This window comes from Acomys minous (assembly GCF_964271855.1).
Source record: "Acomys minous genome assembly, chromosome: 16".
Taxonomy (NCBI): Eukaryota; Metazoa; Chordata; class Mammalia; order Rodentia; family Muridae; genus Acomys; species Acomys minous.
This window is the reverse complement of record NC_140498.1, coordinates 77,168,722-77,190,721: the sequence shown is the minus strand read 5'-3', so window position 1 is coordinate 77,190,721 and position 22,000 is coordinate 77,168,722. Positions and strand designations below refer to the sequence as shown.

At 44.7% G+C, this 22,000-nt stretch overlaps 1 protein-coding gene across 7 annotated transcripts in view; it reads right to left on the bottom strand.

The window, feature by feature from the left end:
- The window catches only part of AUTS2 (activator of transcription and developmental regulator AUTS2), a 1,106,846-nt gene that overhangs the window by 756,645 nt on the left and 328,201 nt on the right, over nt 1-22,000 (bottom strand). The window contains exon 1 of one of the 7 annotated variants that reach the window (XM_084762552.1): nt 1,928-2,292. The exons of the other annotated variants lie outside the window; for them this stretch is intronic. Within the exon in view, the coding sequence (XP_084618678.1) occupies nt 1,928-1,975 (48 nt within the window). The 5' untranslated portion in view covers nt 1,976-2,292. Of the gene's footprint in view, nt 1-1,927; nt 2,293-22,000 lie in introns of those variants that run through there. 7 annotated transcript variants of the gene reach the window in all.

Sequence of the window (22,000 nt, the reverse complement as noted above, 5' to 3'; positions counted from 1 at the left end):
TATAATATATATATATTAAAAAATCACTGTTGAAGAATGGAAATTCTGCAGAGGATCACTGATAATCTGGAGCCCTATATGTCTACCAAAAATGAACCGGAGGCTTCCATTTTTTTTTCTTCTCTACCAATAAAAGCAAGGAGGAGCTTCTTTAATGTACTAAAGCCTCATGCAGGTTGCATTCTTGCCACACCACGTCTTGGTATATAAAGCGTTCTCTCCTTGCCGAAGGACGTGAAATGTGACGACTGAAATGAAGCCATTAATGTCTGCCTTCTTTTTCTTCCTGTGAAGAGCCTTTCTTGAAAATTGTGCCCCCCCCATCCCCACCCCTTAGCGTTAGTTATTTCACCTGACCTAACTCCCTATTTCAGATTCCCAAGAGGAAACACTCAAAATATAAAGAAAGGGTTAAAAAGGCAGAGCAGAAATCTAATTATCAAATTTTCTAACAGCAAACAATGGGGTAGGAGTCGTCTCAGAGACAAAATAAATAAATAAATAAATAAATAAATAAATAAATAAATGGAGGCTGGAGGATATACTCTTTCTCAACACCACGCACAAAGAGGTGATACGTTACAGCTTTAACAGTTAAAGCAAATGGCTTTAAAATGGAACACAGGGCTTTTAAACAAAACCGTGTAATTTCATTGTATGTAAACACACGAGTTTGCTGTCGGTGAAATCAACATTGGAAACATTCAGAAACAGAAACAAGTCCAAACAAAAGGAGGCATTAAAAAAAAAAAACTGCACCAGAGAAGTGATGGGGATGTGGCTTGCTTTGCAGGCCCCTTGCCTAGCAAGTACGAAGCCCTGTGGTTCAGTATCCGGCATTACATAAATCCCTTATGCTGGAGCATAACCATAAATGCCAGCAGTTAGGAGGTAGAGGACACTCAGAAGTTCAAAGCCATCTTCAGCAATGGATAAGTTTGAAGCCATCCTGGGCTTGGAGGCCCTGTCTACAAAGAAGAGAAAGATGAACAGGGACAGACAGACAGACAGACATAGAAACACAGAGAGAGGGGGGCAGTCTTTTTTTTCTCTCTCTTATCACATCCCCATCCCACCCTCATAGCATAATTCTACAGTTACTATTCCTATGTTTTGAACAAGCAAATGAATGAAAATTTCAAAGAGGACGCATGTTCAGACTCACACAATAACCTCATTTTCAGACACGGCCAGTTCCTAAAAGAGTAAGCAATACAGAAAACCCAGAATCAGAGCCATGGCAAACAGGCCCCAGGTAAGTGAGGACACACAGGAAGGGGAGTGGGTATTGTGCAAAGTGCATGGTGGACGTGGATGGAGGTGCCACGAAGAACTCCATCCCTGTGCACCGTGCACACACACTAATACAGGCACACACTTTTATCCTAATCACTGATTATCGTATGTTAGAGGAAGGAAAAATAACTCTTCTAACGCCAAGATTTCAGATACAGCCAAAATGTATTTGTTCCCTAAAATGTTGCCCCTGAGGAAAGAGTAAAGCAGTGGTCTCGTGCATCATCAGGACCCGTGTTGGAGACTGTTTCAACACCCAGATAACCTTGTAAAGCCCCGTCTGTTTCCCAAACCGAATGTATCCAGTGTCCCAAACAAGTCCCCCAGGTCTCTATTCACCCTGAAGCAGCACAGGCTGTCTCTGTTACTGCAGCCTCACTGTTTTTCCTCCATGCAGAGGGAAGGTTCCTTCCTCTTGGTCATCAAGTCAGATTCAAAGCTCTAAAACCCAGCTTTCACCCAGGAATCCCGAAGCCAGAGGGAAAAAACCCCGCATTCACAGTTAACACTCCCGGGGGTGGGGGTGGGGGGGCTTCGCTGCTGCTTCGCAGAATGTCTGGAAGAGCTGTCAACAGGAGACCTCAGGGGGAGAAGCAGGCTTCCCCTGGGAAAAGAAAACATATTGACTTACCTTGTTGGAGTACTTGAACTTGACATAGAACCAGCTTGACTTGATCATCTTCTCACCTCCTGCCCTCAGGGCAAGAGCAAGAGTCAGGGGGGAGGGAAAAGGGGGGCAGAAAAAACCCGCTGTGTCGTGTCCACAAAGGGTTCTTTCAGACTCCAAGCTTCCAAGAGCTGTAGATATACTGAGAGGAGGAGGAGGAGCCGCTGGGCAGTAAACAGGAAAACACACTGTTTCCAAAGTGGCCGTCTTGTCTTCCTCACAATCCCCCGGCACCTTCCCCGGCACTGCCCACAACAAGGAGTGATCTTGCTCCGGAAAACTGCACTCCAGACTGCTTGCCAAGCTGCCTGCCTCTCCCTCGGAGTTTCTCTCTTGGCTAGCTGACAGCAGAATTCCTCAAATGGACTTGGGCTGTCTTCATTGCAAATGGCACATGTCAGTATGCAAAGGGGCAGGGCCCTGGCCTGGTAACCCTCCCAGAAGGCAAGCCTCAGCTTCCCCTCCTGTCTCCCCAGGGATGAATAATGATTTCCAGCCCTCCCCTCAGGACACAGATTAACACCTGGCCAAACATTATTCTGACAGAGCCATAGCATGGGGGGGGGGTGGAGGGGGGGGGAGAGGCTCTGTCTCTGCTTTAACTCCATCCTAGCTGGATCAAGTCTAGGAGGGGAACTTTTTCCATGCCTACAGAAGACCTTCTGCCACAGTAACACAGTCCAGTCTCAGTAGCTTTTACAAAGTGACTCAGACTACAATCTTCAGGTCTTCAGAGAAGTCTCTACTTCCTCCAGTCACTGAAACAGCTTCTGATAATTCTTCCATAAAGATTAGTATCTTGAAAAAAAATGATTGATACTTGGCGGATAACGTTTTTTTTTTTTGGAGTCAGAAGGCGGGCACCTTGAGTTTTGTTGAATTTCTATACTGGATTTTCCAAAATGTTAAGGGAAATTCTGAATGGCATCATCATTTATTTATAAGAATAAAGCACACAGCGGGTGGAATCATACGTGCACATGGGTTAGCATATGTGAGTGTGAAGCACCTAAGCTCAGTAACGCTATGAGCAGTAAGCTGGAAATAGACTCACGGAAAGTGGTTCTTGACAGGTGTGGTGCATGCCTATAATCACAGCACTGAAAAGGCTGAGGCAGGAGGACTCAAAGTTTAAGGCCAGCTTCATCCTCAGGCAGAGGCCAGCTTGAGCAACACAGCAAGAGGTCAAAAAACAGTTAACAACGAAAACGATAAATATTCTTCTACTTATGGCGGTACATCCCTGTTTCCTACGCCTCCGCACGCAACCAAGCAAAGACAAGTATTTATTGAAACGTCAATAATTAAGATCTGTTCTAATTTTGTTTCTGTTGCTGTAATAAAGCATCTTGAGCAAGACAATCTTTTGGAGGAGGAGCAGGTTTAGTCAGCTTCCAAATCGAAGCTTGCAAACCCCAGTCCATCACATTGGGAAGCTGATGCAGCCAGTCCCAACACAGTCACTGCCAATGGCAGAGAGAACGGAAGGCACTCATGGCTCCTTGCTTCACCTAGCGTTCTCCTGTGCCATACAGTAAGGAAGCACTGCCCAGGAAACGGTTCCACCCACAGTGGGCCGAGTCTTCCTGTATTAACTATCAATCAGGACGACCCCCCACAGGAATGCTCACAGGCCAACCTGATCCAGTTAATTCCTCAGCTGAAAACTCTCTTCCCCAGGTCATTCTAGATTTTTGCAATCTGACATTTCAAACTAAATATTACAAGATTCACCTGCATTGAGAAGAAGTAGGTTTCATGAGGATGTACAAACTACCCTACTACCAAAGAGAAAGAGAAACTGGTGAATTTCAATGGCCAATGAATGCCCTTGGCTTCCATCAGGGGAGTGTGTGCACGTGCACACAGGTAAAAGAGGAGGTTGGGGTTCAGAGTTTAATGCCGAGTGTCTCCGCTACTGCCGTTCCAAAAACAGGGTTTTCTAGTTTTAGTCTGTTGCTGTGATCAAACACTTGAACCAACGCAACTTGAAGAGGAAGGACTTATTTAGCTTGCACTTCCAGGTCACAATCTATCCTTAAGGGAAGTCAGGGCAGGAAATTAAGCAGAAATTAAAAGCACACCATGAAAGAACACCGTTCACTGGGTCCCTCTCTCTCTCCAGCTCACTCACAAGCTCACACTGACCTCGCTTTCTTATACAGCCCAAGACTGTCTGGCCGGGGATGGCACCACACACACTGATCCAAGCTCTCCTACATCGATCAACAGTCGAGGGGATCACTCAAAGAGATGCCCACGGGCCAACCTGACCCTAAGCCTTCTTCAGGTACGGTTTCCTCTACCACTGTGACTCTATGCTGGGTCAAGACGACAATAAAAACTAACCAGTAAACCATTTCTTCCTGAAGCCACCGAACTGAACTGCAATTGGCTACAGTGGATGGACAGCAAGCTCCAGCCGTCCTCCGTTCTCTGGCCCGATTGCCAAGGGGCTGGACCTACAGATAACCACTGCTACCCTTGGTGTTTGGACTTGGGTACTGGGGATCCAAACTCAGGTCCTCACACTAGTGTGGCAAACATGTTACATTCTCACACTCACCAGCATGCACTGGCCAAAGTGCTTTAAAAACAGTGTGATCCTCTGAAAGGGCAGCAAGCTCTTAACTCCTGAGCCATCTCTCCAGGAACTGCATGCACACACACGCATGGATGCACACACGCACACACAGACAAGAACATAACAGCCAAAGATATCCACTCGGCTGCTTTACGCTGACTTTTACTCCTCACGGTGCTTTGAGTGATAAATTTCTCCACAGGTTCATGTTCTTAGACGGCGGTGCTGTTTGGAGGCAAGTTATGGAAGTGTTAGGAGGTAGATCTGGGACTGGGGTTTGAGGGTTTGATAGCCTCACCTCACTTCCTGTTCTCTTCCTCTGCTTCCTGTATATAAATGAGAGTGTGCCCTCTCTGCTTCCCACTCCTGCTGCCATTGCAGACTTTATCTACACGGAACCATCAACTAAAAGAAACTTTTCTTCCTAAGTTTTTTTTTATGGGGGGTTGGGGTCACATATTAAAAGCTGAAGCTACTGGTTCTATTATTTTGGTTCTACTGGTTAGTCTGCATGGTGATCAGAGAAACCCAAATCAGCCTGGGCTCATGCCCAGATAAGACTGAGGGCATTTATGTCCTATGTTTCACTTCTCTACCATTGTAGCACACAGACCTGTAAACTGTGTGTCTGTGGCACAGGCTTTCAACTCCAGATGTCTGAAAGAACATTGACAGAGTGCTAAAATTAGCATTTATTAAATGTCTTCTTTCAAGAAAAAAAAATCTATGTGTCTGTATGGGAATACGCACATGTAAGTGCAAGCGCTTAAAGTGGCCAGAAGAGGGCACTGGACCTCCTGGAGCTGGAGTTAGGGGTGAATGCAATCAACTGATCAATCCCACATCAGTGCATAGAACTGCATTAGAGTCCTCTAGCAGATCAGCAAGTGCTCTTAACTGCACATGCAGAAGTGTTCAGGTGCCTTTGGAAGCCAGCAGAGTGTGTCAGGGTCCCATCCCCCACCCCCTGGAGTTAGAAGAAAGACATGGTTGTGAGGGGCCTAATGTACATGAGGGGAACCGACGTCAGGCCCCCTGGAATAGCAATATGAACTCTTAACTACTGAGCCACCTCTCCAAAACACCACCACCACCACCACTCCCGCCAAGAGTCTTCATAAGAAAGGGATATGCACGCATTTCTCACCTACTATTTATAACCTACCAGCTTCGATTTAGCATTTACAATCTTACACGTCAATATCACTAAAATGCTGCCCTAAAAAGAGGCCCCAGCCCTACATCCATCGCTCTGGTAATTATAAACCTATCCATGATGAAAGTGGAGTGGCCTCTACATAGCACACACTGCTCTGTGGAGACACCGGACAGCAAGCTTGTCAAAACCTATTCCCTAAGACTGGGCACAGTAACAGATCTTAGTGGACTCCGATTTGAGTTCATTGAGACATATGAGAGGATGCAGAGCACGCAAGAGATGGGAAAAAAGTTGTACTACCTACTTTGCTGATGCTCTGGAGAAAGAATTTATTTCATCTTACAGTTCCAGGAGGATGGAGTCTATAGTGGCTGGGAGTGACGGCAGCTGGCTGATCACATTTTAATCCATATAAAGGAAGCAGAGAGAACAGGTAGGAAGTGGGGCAATGGTATAAACCCCAAAGCCAACCCCCAGTGATGAACTTCTTCCCAAGAAGACCTCACCTCCTAAAGGTTCCATCATCTCTCCCAAAACAGTGCCACCAATATTCACATTCATGAGCTTATGGGGGACCATGAACCCTTTAAATCACCACAGAGGCTATGTTGCATTCACACCGGAAAAAAAAAAGGGCCTCTTGCTGCCATGTTAACTGTAGCTATATGCTTACCCTCAAGCATCTCAGTGAAGAAAGTATCCAGCATCCAGCATCCAGCATCCAGAACAACTCCATGGTCTTCCATCATATCATCTTACCAGCCTGTCTTTTGGTCCTCAGTGACTCCTAACAGTCTCTTTTCTCCCCTTTCTCCCTGTGCCCACATCTAAAGCAGATACAAGACACTAAGCTTGTAATCTTCTTAGTATTATCATGGCTACATGATTGTTGCCCACTGATTTCTGGGTATCACCCTCTTAATTTGGGGCCCACTGACAGCAAGTCCTCGGTCAAACTCCATCACAGTAGAAGCCTGTGGCTTGGCAATACGCATGGCACAGTGAATGTTTCCTTACTAATTTCTAGGCAGCTAGGTACACAGGAGGGAAGAAAATCTAGGTCTGGTACCAAGACCTGGGATAATGATGTCCTTGGACGCCAACCTCTAACAGCCGTCTGAAAACATACACTATCACGGAAGCCCTAAAGAGTGTGTGGAAACAGTCTGGACTTAACAGCAAGGGGGGAAAAAAAAAAGAAAGGAACTAGTAGCGGCATTGAGGGAGAAACACCGAAAAGTCCACACAGTGCAGAGACTCCATCAATCCATAATGCTCGTGCAGGTTTTTTTCATACTCGGAGCTGAAACATGGAAGGTTGCCAGTGAGCTAACAAGGTCCTGGGAAGGCAGAGTGTCAAGGAAGGATGCATGCATCCTGCGGTGGGCGGTACAGACACATAGCTGGGATCTGGGGGAAAGTAAGGCTAAAGGAGATCATGGTGAAGAAGAAAGGTTCAGTGGATTCCCAGGAAAGGTGTGTGGGGTGGGGGTGGGGGGGAGGGAAATGATCACTTGCCCTTAAAGACACAGTGACAAGAACGAGGTATGGCAGTTCACACCTTTAATCCCAGCACTCTGGAGGCAGATCTCTGAGTTGTCAGCCAGCTTTGTCGCCAGAGAGTTCTAGGACAGCCAGAACTACACAGAGAGACCCTGTCTTGAAAACTGAACAGACACCAACCACCCACCCAAACAAACAAACGCAATGACAAAAATCCATGGTGTGTTCATGACAGATTATGGAAGGGCATCTTATTTGAACGTCTGCACATTTCCTCGTGGCTTCTCTCATTTCTCGTAAAGGACACAAGCGCTCAGGAAGAGGGAAAGAACAATAATTAAAGATCCTAAAACTGCCGATGGTTAGGAACCTAGACTGGTCCACAGGCCTCATGAACACTGTATCTGGGGAAGGACCCTGAGATTTTATGAAACACATCACTCTCTACCTGCACAAACAGGGTCCTTTAAAAAGTAGGAGGAGCAACAGCTCCACGTGGTAAGATACTAACTTTAGCAGTCATCCACTCATCAGGGAGAAACAAAATGTAAGAATGGGATAACGCTTTTTGATTCATTAATATTTTATTAGCCTTTCCTTCAATGCACATCTGAAAATACCCTGTAAGTCAAAGGGAACTTGGACCAGACATCACACAGATGAAGTGAAGGGCAGAGGGGTGCGGTGGCTTTACAGAGGCCTCATCGCTGGCCTGTGGCTCAGGAGGGTCTCCATGATCCCCTGGCTCTCCTCTTGCCCTCTGTGGGAGGACCTCTCTCAGAAGACGGGTGAGACTAGGTCTTCTGACTATCACTGTGCCACGTATCTTAATCTTAGTGACTTATCTGTGGGACAGTAGGAATTAGTAAGAGTGTGCAAGCTGCCTTAGAGCCGAGGAAAGAAGGGCAGAGAGAGTTTACACTCCGCTCTAGTTTCCTTCTGTTGGTGTGTGAAACATAACCCGGCTGAAAGCAACTTAGGAGAGGGGAGGTGTTTGTGTGGCTTACAGTTCCAGGTTACTGTACATCACTAAGGGGAAGTCGAGGCAAAAGCCCAAGCACCTAAGGGTAAGTCGAGGCAAAAGCTCAAGCACCTAAGGGTAAGTCAAGGCAAAAGCCCAAGCACCTAAGGGTAAGTCGAGGCAAAAGCTCAAACACCTAGCCCCACCACATCCACAATCAAGATAAAAGAAATGAACAGGCTCTCGCTTGCTTGCTCTCGCCTAGCTTTTTTCTGACTTACATAGTTCAAAACACCCTGCACAGGGAATGGTGCTGCCCATAATGGGCTTGGCTTTCCCTACACCAGTTATACAAAGACAACCCCTGACAAAAAAGGCCACAAAGCCACCTGATAAAGACCTCAGCTGAGGTCCCTCCCTTCGGGAATTCTGGGTTGTATCAAGTTGAAAGCTAAAACCCCACCACACCCTCCAAATATGTAATATTTGTCTGATGTTCCCCAAGATTGCAAATGAAAGGAAATGAAATTCAGATGAGCAGACAGATTATTGATTTGTCGTCTTGAAAGAGGGGAGGACGAGAAAAGGGGGAGGTGGGGACGAACGGGTGTTTTCCTGGAGAGAATAGGTTCAGTAAGCGATTACTGCCCAGAAGAGTTTTGGACTCCTTGGCGACCATGCCAAGTAACCATCCATCTCTCCCACCTTCACTCTCTATCAGCAAATGAGGGAAACAGAACCTACCCTAAAACGTGGAGACTGAACGGCACACAGCTGTGGAACAGCTGCAGGCTCACACTCCAGCTAGATCAAAGGGGAGGACAAATTACCTTTAAATGACATCACAAACTCCTAGCCTCTGCTTCATACCTGGAACCAGCTGGAAACACTATTGAAACATCACTGCCAGTGGCAAAGGCCACCTGCTCTGACAGAGCCTTAATCACTCTCTGATTAGTTCAAAGCCATCAGGAAGGAAGGAGGGACCAGAGGACACTTTAACTCTACCTACTTCCGTGGAAGGCAGAACTGGTGCAGGATGTTAAGGCTTATAAGCCTACAAGCCAGCCATTTCTCCCAGCAGTGGTGTGTTCTCTAATTAAAGTCTGACTTGCTATTTTAGCCTTAATGTTTCTGGAGAATTAGAAGTTCCCAGAAACATACACAAAGATATGACGAACTAGCAATTGAGCCTTTTTAATAACTCCGAAACCACAACCAAGACACAATTCCTCAGCAACTCATTTCCCTTTCCTGGCATAAGCTCCTTCTCCTTCTAACTCCCACTTGCCTTTTTCGTTTTGCTTTAAACAGACAGTTTACTGTTGAAATGGGATAAGCGATGTGGAGGAACTGCTTCTGCTGCAGTGAGAGAAGGCGCTTTTCATCGCAGCTGCACTTGGAGCGACCACTTCCTCTGGCAGAGTCTGAAAAGGGATGGTAGGCGCTCAAGACCTCTCTCTCCCTTTCTCAGAAGACAGACTGGCTGCCCTGCTTATAAAACCGTCAGAAGGGCTTGCCCTTGTCCGTGGAGAGCCACAGTCATCTTCCAGATTTCTGCATGGCATTGACTTGACTGGAGATAACTGGTCATCTGTTGTCAACATCCTGATTCCTAGCCAGCCAACGCCATGCACTTATGCACACACAGATGCATATTCATATTCCTTCTCCCTCTCCTCCCTCTGCCTCTCCCTCTCCCTCCTCTCTCTCCCCTTCTCTCCCTCTCCCACAGCTCCCTCTCTCCTCCATAATTTACAAAAAAGCTTCCCATGAACTTCCAAGAAAGACTTTATAGATGAACTGGCTCGCAAGGTGAGTACAGAAGAGCACAGCTTAAAATGACTTCGAGTCCCGTGCCAAGCACAAAGAGACAGCTTGAATCGTAAACAGAAAGGATTTCACCCCACACTCTGCTATGGAGTAGAGAAAGCTACAGCTCTTTTCTGCTCATTACCCTGCGTGATGAATGTGTTCCTCCTTCAGCCTTTGGGAGGACGGAAAGCACTCTTCAGCTGAGAGAGATTCAGAAGGCAGAAATTATGCCTTGTGCTATCTGATCGGATCTCCTCGCTGCCCTTAAGAGGCACTAAGCCCGGCAGGAAGGAAGCTAGGGCCCACTGCCAAGAATCAACTCAAAAGGCACCAGCTCTAATCTAAGTGTCCTCTTGAGTGCTAGAAGCAAGTAGGGCGCAGGCCTATCTGGGATGCTCCAGGTGGAAGAGCTGCCTCCAGGAACACAACGCACCATGTGTGAAGACATGAGGAGGATGGCAGTCTCTGTAAGGGTCAATGCAGGGCTCCCAGCCTCTCTACAGGACATGGCCCCAGATAACGGACTTCTCTGTTGGTAATTAACCCCAGGGCCAACAGGCACATGCCACCAAAGTCAGATGCATGGGGCATCCTGCCATGTTTAGTTGCAGATAATAATGCAGTCGTTGAGCAGTAAGTCTCACATGTGTGCTCCGACATGGAGCGTTCAATTAGGATACACACGGTACCATTCTGTTTGCATTTTTTTATGACTTTATTTCTATGTATCATATGTGTACATCTGTCCGTGGAGGGAGGCTAGAGGTTCTAAGGATGCCATCTACTTTGCTTTTTTCTGCCTCCCACTGGCAGAAAATACAAACATGTATTTTTCCTCCCAACAGTCTCTTCAGTGCTTGCATGTCACTGAGCCTAGTAAAATATAGTGAGCCTTTGTAACAAAATCACATCTGCCTGAAATACGCACACACAATGCTTTAGGGATCACCGGCTGCTCTTCTTTTTCTCTGTCATTTTATTCTCAGAGCTTGCAGGTGCTAGAGTCTTGAAACGATTTCATTGTCTTTATCATTATTGACTTCCATCACCTGGGACTTTTGTCTTTCCAAAAATGTTGGCATACAAGCTGGTGAGGGACACTGGCTGCCCATGAACTTCTTGTTCTTAAACCTATTATGCTTCTTACTAAATTTTTTTTGGTAACTCCTTTGTTCAACATCTTCTCCTTCCTCCTGAAAGCCTTTCTCTTGGGGTAGGTAAAACCCGGTTAACCTCAGAGTCCGCAGAATCCTCAGGAGTGTTAGGAAAGCCTTTCGAAGTCCCTTTCTTCCAGTTAGGTAAGACCAGTGAAAGGGAAGCATAGCCAATCCCCTTCTTAGCTAGCCTATTCCAGAGAAAATTTTCCTTCTTCTTAAACCGATATTCCATCTTCAACATTTGCAAACGTCTCTGTTTCTGACTGTAGCGCTTCAATGCTGGACATGACGGCTGAGGAAAGGGAACATTCCACTCCTTAAAAAGGTTTTTATGGGCTTTCTTTTTCTGATGCAAATGATTAACATGATAGAAGTCTTTCACCAAAAATATAGCTATCCATTGCTTCTGCAACTATCTTGGCAACATCCTCAGACTCCAAACTCCAAAAAGGCACCGCCTCTGCTGTGTCCAGTCCACTTACTTCTGGACAGCCTGGATCTGCTAATAGCCCCAAACTGGGCCAAGGAGTCACAGGTATGGCTTTCAGTAAGCGCTGAAGACAGGTGGCCCAGAAAAAGTACTCCAGGATTAAGGTTTTCTTCCTTCTTTTGCCTTTTGAGCACAGTTGGGCTTGCGTCAAAAACCTCTGAAGCTTTGAGTCTTCCTGCGTGTTTCAACGCCAGACTAGGCTTTGAGGGGCCTGCTAACACTGCTGTGCTGGAGGACGCCACAGAAGCCGCTACTTTGCTTTTTTAAACTGAGGGCGGGCTTGGTGATGCACGCCTGTAATCCCAGCACTTGGGAGGCAGAGGCAGGTGGATCGCTGTGAGTTCGAGGCTAGCCCAGTGTACAAAGTGAGTCCAGGACAGCCAGGACTACACACAGAAACCCTGTCTGGAAAAACAAAAGAAACAAACCAAACCAAATAAACTGAGGGTCGCTTGCTTTTACCCGGAAGTCTCTAAGTAGGCTAGACTGTCCGGAAGGTGATCCTCACGGAACTACGCATCCGTCTCCACCTCCCAACACTAGGATTACAAATTCAGGCCACCAATTATGTTTTGTTTTGTTTTAAACATGTCTAGGGATCAGACTAAGTTCTTCATACGTCCACAGCAACCGTTTCACTGACTAAGCCATCTCTCCAGCTCTATTTTATTATGTCGCATCACAATTTCAAAAAAAAAAAAAATGCCATGAGAAAGCTTCAAGTCTGGACTAATGGGAAATGTATCTTCTTTAGAGAAACAGCTACACCAGCCTCAGGACATGGGCCCTGTCTTCACAAGCCATATGATAAGGAACATTCTATTTAGTCAACTTTCTGTTACAGAAATATGTCCAGTTGTATAAACTAGTTGAATAAATTGACTTTGACATGAAGGACCAGGGAATTTGGAGCTAAGAAACCACATGCAAATTTGTCCATATTTTCATTGCTATAAAAGGAAAAGGCAGCAGATGCTCCTACTGTAGAGGGAATGGCTATATACTTAAAGGGAAGTGTTCAAACGCACTGAGATCTTTCTAAAAGGTTTCTACAAATAGATACACTATGACCTATTTTAAATTATAAGGTTATCCAAGTTCTCCACAATCGATTGGTCTTTATCTCAAACATGTGTGCTGCAAATCTCAACTTCTAGTGAAAGGGGTCTAGCCCTTTGATTTCCCTAGTCTATAAAGGCACTCTTTAAAAAACATTAGGAACCTATACCTTATGTACAAATATGCGCTACAAACATATAGCACCCTCCCACAATCCAATACACACATATACAACAATATATACTATATATACACCACATCTACACACACACACACACACACACACACACACACACACACACACACACACACACGAACGCACACAACCTCACCTAAACCAAGGTGAGGACTGTGTGTGGAAATTAATTATATACAAAAGAACATGACCTCTACTGTATCAAAGGACAAATCCCTAAGTATAAATTAACACTCCACCCCAGGCACTGATGGATGGGCAGACAGAAGTAGACTGGGGGTAGACGTGAGAGACCACCCCTTCTGGAAAGGATGCTCTTGAGAAAATACAGACGCTAATTCAGTAGACTCTTCACTCAATTAACATTCATGCTCACATCAACTCTGCCATTCTATGCTGCTGGTGAGTTAATATTGTGACTTCTAGAAACACATTATTAAGTACTTATATATGTACCTCCTTATATACAGAACAGCATAGAAAAATGGCACCCAAGCAATTTTAACTGTTTTTGGTAGTATGGATCTGTATCATTGTAATTAAAGCTTCTCTTCTAAAATGGGGCTTTGTTCTTTAATATTCATTGACTACTAGCTTGCTACCCACACACAGCACATTATTTGCCCTACAGTGGCTTGGTACATCAATTATGGTAATAGTTTGTGAATAACATTCACATTATGGAAAAACGAGCCTGGTTACTTAGCTCTCCCTCTGGAAATTTGTCACAAACATATACATCATCTCTCCCTGCTTTAGAGTACAGCAATTAGTAACAACAGCCGTGCATACTTTCTTAAAGCTGAGGGGAAGAGAGATCAACAAAGTCAGGTTTCCAACCGTAGTCAGGGCTGTCCAGATCATTTTGTTTGAACCCAAGTTGGAAAAGAGAGACACCACCGTCTGAGAGCATGAGGAACCCTCACTAACAGCGCACTGGGTGCAGAGGGATAACACGAAGCATCGCAGCAACGGCATATGCTATTAGACAATTCCTGCCTCACCCACGCCGAGTGAAACAGACACACCTCAAGGCCGAGGGAGGTAAGAACACAGCGGCAATATCCTGAAATAGAGGTAGCATACCTGACAAGTATGCTGGCCTCACACACCCCAGATCAGTTAAAGATAGGTTTACCAAGGGCCCGCTGCGGGTACTGGGTCAAGAAACAAAGTGAGAGAGACAGAGCAATTCCTGAGAAGGTTATTACATAGTTAGGTTGGTAGAGACCTAATCCTTACAATTTAGTATGCAGTAGATCTATTAAGAGGACAGCCGTGTCTGTGGGCAGAGAAGGAGCGTGAGGTTTGTCTAGCTTGTGAGCTGCAGGGAAAGGATATTGGCATTTGTGAGCTAAGGAGGAGTCGTCCTAGGTGGCAGCAAGGTCACGTTCTGGACACGAGAGCAAACAGGTGATCAGTTCAGGGCCAGCGGGGCACAAGGAACACAGGAGCAGCTTGGTTGTGCTGATCATGTGACCTGGATATTCATACTGAGTCACCAACTCATTTATAAAATGATGAAAACAAAACTCCCTCGAGAATCTCAGAGAACTGTTAGGTATTCTGAGGAACCCGCAAAATGTCTGGCTCTCGATAGTTCTTTAAATGTCAGCCATTCCGTGTATAACCAAGAAAGCAGCTATTTCTCGATCAACAGGACCTGTACAACAAGAAATTTATGAAGCAGACAGATGAGAATTGGATCAGCATTGGGAAGGTTGGTGCGGAGAGGCTGTGGAAGCTAGCTTGCTACAATAGGTCCTTTTTGCCCTAAAAGAACGGGAAAACTTCAGACGCCATGAGGGTAAATTTGGGACAAATGGATGGTTACAGAAACCCTGCAAGGTGGAATGCAATTACAGTTTATCACGAGTAAACCGGAAATGGCCATCTTTGCTGTTCTTTAAGGTTTCTGCCAGATGCTTCATTCCTGTAGTTTCTTGGGATTATTTAGACATTACTTGTCGTCTTTGCTAAAAGGTTTATTTGTTTGGTGTGTGTGTGTGTGTGTGTGTGTGTGTGTGTGTGTGTGTGTGTGTGGTGTGTACATGTGAGCATGAGTACCATAAAGAAGAGGCTGGATTCCCTGGAGCTAGAGAAGGCAACATGGGTTCCGGGAGCCAGAGTTGGATCCTGTGGAAAAGCAGTAGACACGGGGAACTGCTGAGCAATCTCTTCAGCCCCTCAAATATATTTCTAGCTGCATAAGCTGGAACAGGGAGGCTCTGAAAGCCACACCTCTAGAGGACGTACACCTGGGATGTCTGAAGACTTACTGTGGTTGAAATACCAAGTGAAGGAAGCAGAGATAGCAGCTGTGGCGTGCTGGAAAGGAATCCCAAATGGAGGTGACATTTCATCTGAATGTCATGACTATGCAGAGAGTGTCATTTAGGGAAGACACTTTCTGTGGACTTTTCCTTACATAAAAAACGAGGGAGAATGACACCTACCTTCAAAGGTGGCTGTGGGCGCTCCAGGAAACCAGAAGTCTCCTAAGAATGCCTTACACACGGGAGGTGTTCATGCCAGATTTGCAGAGACACTTAAATAGATTCAACACAGCACAGTCAACACCAGATTTGTAGGAGCACTAGCCACAGTTTGAAGTGGTCTAGCCAGCCACACCCTTGGCTAGGCCAAGAGAAGAGCAGAGATGCCGCTGACTCTCCAACACAGATCATTACCCTTGAATTTACACAAACTAAAAGTCCTGTCCTTCCCCCACATAATAAAGGAAAGAAATACCACTCCCATTTTTTCTGTAGCAGCCTTTAAGGCTACAGATTTCAAACACACACACACACACACACGCACATTAATACCACCTAACAATTTGCCTTCCTAGGGCTAGGGAGATCACTTGGTGGGTAAGTTACTTGCCACATAAGCATGAGGACTTGAGTTCAAACCGCACTACCTATACTTAAAACACAAGAACAACCACCAAACCACATCAAGCAAGAACAAAACCCAGAGATGGTGGTATGCCCTTGAAATCCCAGTGCAGGGTGCCTGGAGAGCAGGAATAGACAGATCCCCGGGGTATCCTAGCCTGCCAGCCCAGCCTAATTGCTCAGCACCAGATCCCAGTGCACAGCAAACACAAAGGAGATGGATGATATCCTGAGAAACAACTCTCAAGCTTGATACAAGTTGCACGTGTACACAAGCACACATAGACAGGCAAGCACATATGCAAACGTGTGCGTGCGCGTGCACACACACACATAGGTGCACACGCTGCACAATCAGCCCCCCCCATCTCTCTAGCTTCCCATACAATAGCTTTTGTTATCTCTGAAGGTAGTCTCAAGTTTTAAGCCATATGCAAACTGTGTTTACTTGGAAATCCAAGAAAATCCATAGAGTATCACAGAAAAATTACCTATAGCTCTTCCTGAAAGCTCGAATTTAATGCCGCAGCCATCACAATAGGTTCTTACTGACAAGTCCAAATCCATTTGGCTTACTCAAATGCTACACTAGATTTAATAATCCTAAAATAAAACAAACCAAACCTTAACCCCTTTCTTGGTACAGAATGAAGAACAGTGAGACTACTATCACCTAAATTGGGATCTTGTGATTTGGAACATAACTCAAGAGGAGCAGGTTCTATACCTCTTGGGACACAATGTACCAGGCTATGGTCCTCAGTAAAAGCAATACTCTGAGATTTTGGTTTCCCATGTGAAAAATATTAAAGTTGTCCAAAAATTAAAATTAGCAGTTGGGTTTTTTTTGTTGTTGTTGCTTGTTTGTTTGGTTGTTGTTGTTGTTGTTGTTTTGAGACAGGGTTTGACTGTAAAGCACTGGCCAGACTAGAACTAGAAATCAGAAATCCATCTGCCTCTGCCTTCTGAGCACTGTGATTAAAGGCATGTACCACCAAACCCATCCAGAACACTGCTTTAAAAAAAAAAAAACAGAATAGATAACACAGTATTGTCAGTGTATAAGCACTCTCACCACAGAAGAGGCGGTGAGGATGTGAGGTTAAGTGTGTGCTGATGAGCTTGTTCACGGTGACAATTTCATATTGTAGAGGAAGCAAACTGCCAGTGGGGCATGAAGTATCTATGTACAAAAGTGAAAATGCCATCTTAAGAACCAGCCTGTCTGGGGAGGCTGGGGAGATGGCTAAGAGGAAGATGTGCTTGCAAGCTGTAAGGACCTGAGTTCAATCTCCAGCAGCCATGTAAAAAGCTGGTCACAGTTGTCTGTGCTTGAAGTCTCAGGGCTGGGGGGAAGAGATAGAACCCTGGGGTTCACTGGCTAGGCAGATTAGTGCGTGCACGTATGCACACACACACACACACACACACACACACACACACACACACACACACCTTGGGGAAACTTGACAAACACTATCATTATCATAGGACTCACTTCTTTCTACTACACAATCTGGAATACATCCTGTGCATACCACTGGAGGCGTTTCCATGCTGTTGATCCAGCACACTAATATTTTAGCTGAAATCAGGAAACTGAAGGTAAAAAAAAAAAAAAAAAGAAGGGCACAGTGACCTACATTCACTACCAAAGATTCTGATTTTAAGACTGTCTTAGGCGGGTGTGGTGGTGCACGCCTTTAATCCTAGCACTCAGGAGGCAGAGGCAGGAGGACTGTTGTGAGTTCAAAGCCAGCCTAGTCTACAAAGTGAGTCCAGGACAGCCAAGGCTACACAGAGAAACTCCATCTTGGAAAAAAAAAAGAATGTTGTCTTAATTGTGCTTAAGAAGCTGGGGAAAAAAATCTTAGCAGACATGTGTATCCCCTCAGCCTGGATCTCTGAGCAGTTGTCAGACAGAAGAGGAGGTAAACAGGGCTGTAGATCGGGGGAAACGACAGCCTAGTATGAACAAGGCCCTGGGTTCCATCCCTAGTGCCGTCTTAATCAAGCCATGGTGATGCACATCTGTGATTCCAGCACTCTAGAGGTAGAGGCAGGGGGATCAAAGGTTCAAAGTCAGTTTCAACTACATAGTGAATTTGCCCCACCCCCACCCCACAAGTTACAATAACAGGTAAGTGTGTATAGTAGAGGCTCAAACAGTCAGGCATTACTGAGATAGGACTTGGGGGGCAGAGTCCTTGCAACCACACAGTGGGGTCCTTGCAGCCACACAGTAGGTCCCCAAGGAAAAAAAGCTATCGAGGTAAACACAAAAGTTTAACAGCCATTCTTTCCTCCAAGGTGAGAATTCACCAAGAGCTGAAAGCTGCTTGGATACAGGCAACTGGGAGGGGCCACTACTCAGACATAGCAAGTGGAGGAAAGGATGGTGCTTATCTGAAAAAAAAAATATGATAAACAAAGAAATTTCAATGACTTAAGACACATAAAGAGTTCTAAGGTCTGTGCCTACAGTTCGCACCACAGGCTGGCTTTCCTTCAGTGAACTGGAGGGGAGCAGAAGGCTGGATCGCCCCAGCATCTGGGGCACATTCCAGCTGCTGAACACAGCCTGTTTGCAATTTTCCACTCAACCACCAGAATGAAAACTCAACCCTTCAGGAGAAAAAAAAAAGCCCTTAAACTTCTTCCTGCCTGCTGTTAGTGGTTGCTTTAATCTTTTAAGCTCTTGGGCTTAATGCAACAGCTGCCATCAGGAGGGCTTATTGTTGGTAAGGATAGGAGGAAAGGGAAAAAGAGCACACTAAATTCAGAAACAGATTTCTGCTCTGCCAGGCTTCAGGCTGAAATGGAAGGAGAGTGGGATACACAAGACAATAGGCATTAAAAAAAAAAAAAAAGACACTTCTCTCGAGCAAGGAGAGGACCCGAGGAAAGGTAGCTCCTCAAGATCCTCCAGCATGCTTACAGAACTACTTGACTACACCCACCATCTTCCAGTCCCAACACTAAGTACCACCTGCTCAGCACAAGATATCCTCACCAAGTGCTCATCAAACAACAAGGCACTCGGGAGGCTGTGCCAGAAAGATGGCCAGCTTGAAGGCCACCTTGGGCTAATTAATACAACTAAGACCCTATCCCCCCAAATAAACAAACAAGGAAACCATGCCACTCCATACACAAAATACCACTGAGAATACTGGGTAGCTAGGCTAGCTGGAAATGGTGATCAGGTTCAGCCAGAGACCCTTCCTCAATAAATACAGTAGAGAACAGTCAAGAAAGACAACTGGTACATGCGACAGACCTCCACATGTACATACACACCAAAGCACATGCAAATATGCATAGATACACAGACCACACGCCTCTACACACAGCCACTGATTTAGGAGAAGAAAAAAATTCAAAATATAAATGTTTTTCCATATCACAGGTATGTAAATAAAAAATAGGGAACATGGTCATTTAATACACCGACTCTCAAATTTTGCATATAGAAAAGCATAAATACCCCACCAAGATTTTAAAACAAATGAATTTAGCAGTTACACAACAGAAAAAAAAAACCAACAAAATTAGTAGCATTTTTTACATCCAATAACAATCTTGCTGGAAAAAAAAATTCCAAGTAAGTGGTCTCATTCACATTTAGCTATAAAATAAAGCAACCAAGAATAAATTGAACCAAGGAAGTGGAAGGCCTGCAAATCAATTGAAAACACCAATAAAAGAAATTAAATAATTCACCCATGAAAACATGAAGCCTTCCCATGTTCATTAGCTGGAAAAATATTAAATTACATATATTACCAGTCATCATTTGGACTAGTGTCCTTCAAAAGCTCATGTGTTGGGGGTATCTTCCTCATGGAACCTTCAGGAAGCTGGGCACAGAGGGAGGTCCCTAAGTCACTGCCCTTGTTGGTGACAATAGAAGACTAGCCAATTGTTTCCATGCTTTCTGGCTGGGCTGCGACTGGCCACTTACTCTCACCATGACTTGCTACTTTGCCAGAGGCAGAAAGCAAAAAGGCCATTCAGTCAGACTGGAAATTTCAGAGCCTTGAGACAAAATGAACTCTCTTTCTCTTCCAAAGTCCAATTATCTCAGGTATTTTGTAAGAGGAAACATAATGCCGAAACAATTCATAGAGATCTATCGTAGCCCTTGTCCAAGTATCAGCAGCATTCTTTGTGTAAATAGAAAAGGCAACATCCTAAGATTCATACAGAAGCGAACAAGACCCCACACCGGCAAAGCAATATTGGGACAAAATTACAAAGCAGCAGACATCACAATAACTTGGCTTCAAGACCCACTGCAGGACTGTAGTAACCAATGCCGCACCAAGCATAACACCAACACCCAGACCAAGGGAAGAGGAAGGAGGTTCCAGAAACCAAACCATGAGTCTATAGAAAGTTTATTCTTAATGGAGGTGCATCCGTCCCCCCTCCTCTCTCTCTCTCTCTCTTTCTCTCTCTCTCTCACACACACACACACACACACACAAACACACACCAACAAAAGGACAACCTCTTCAGCAAATGAACTCAAAGTCACGCAAAAATGGGGAGTCTTCCCATACAAGAGGCATATATAACCACCTAACCACATACTGCCCCCTCCCCAAAATGGAAACGGACTAAATGCATAACTATCAGTCCAGAAACATGAAAACTAGGAGAAGGAAATACAGAAGAAATGCTTCCCAATATTGGTGTCACTAATGATTTTGCAGGAAAGGCCTTAAACTTTGGTGGGATTCTACCAAGCTAAGAAGATTTGTAAGAAGGAAACAATCAACATTAAAAAAAAAAAAATTAAGCATGGGAGCAAACAAATGCTCATCTGACAAGGGACTAATATCTATAATCATTCATTTTAAAAATTATGCAAAACAACAAATAATTCAATATAATATTTGGAACATGGTCTGAATAAACATTTCTCAAAAGATGAACAAGAAATGGCCATCAAGTATGTAGAAAATGTTTCAGATACCTCCTAAGTATCAACTGACCTAAGTTCAATCCCTGGATGTCACATGGTGAAGAAAAAAAAAAAAAACAGCCAGACCTAACATCCACCAGTTGTACAGTGATATCTCCGTGAGTATTATGGTGCAAACACATCCACAAACATATATCCAAATAAATAAACATTAAGCAGTTGAAAAATGTTCAGCATTAGTGAAGATCAAGGAAATGTAAACCAAGGCCACCATGACGTCAGAATACTTACCTGACATGCAGAAGCCCCTTGGCTTTGATCTCCAACACTTCAATGCATGGTCACCTGCTGGTAGACACACACACACACACACACACACACACACACACACACACACACACACACACTAAATGGTAAGAAGGAAACAAACTGGAAAGGTCAATTCAGTTTGTACAACCATTACAGACAACAGTAGGCAGGTGCCCTGGATGAGGCTAAGAGCTACATGCTCCAGCTATCCTACCTCTGTGTACACATCTAAAGAAATGGAATCCATGCATCAAAGATGCCTGTGCTCCCTGGTTAGTGCAGCCACCGTTCACAACCTCCTCAAGACATGAGTCAGCTGAAGCACACCCATCACTAGTTAAATGGACAAACAAAACTGTTGAGCAGAGCATGCTCCATGGTAAGTGGGTGCAAAATAACAGCTAGCTTTCTATGGCTGCCATGAGCAAAATGTTTCTTTCAGTTTGGATATTATATATTTTAACATCATAGGATACACACACACACACACACACACACACACACACACACACACACACTGCATGAGTAATTCATCGATCTGCAATACCCTGCAGTGCCTAGACTTTAAACAGAGGTAAACAAGAACAACAAAAACAGCTCATCTTCTACTACTTCCCAATTGCTTGAGCCTCACTGACGCTTGAGAGAAAACACTAGTACCCCGACACCACCCACCCATAAACTATATTTTTAATCTGTAATTACACTGATAACTTAATTATAAGCTGCTTGGTTAATCCAGTAACCTCTTTTTCAATCACAAAGAAGCCAAAGCCACATAAACATCTTTAAAAGGCAAAGTATACATTACAAATATTAATGCATATTTTATACTTTCTTCAACAATTTTTAAAAGGAGATAAACAGACGTGTTATCTTCAATGGGGAAAAATAACACCAAGTGCTTCAATCTTTAGAATTAGTTATAAAAGTGGAAAGGGGGCAATGCACACATAACTAGAAATTAAAATCTG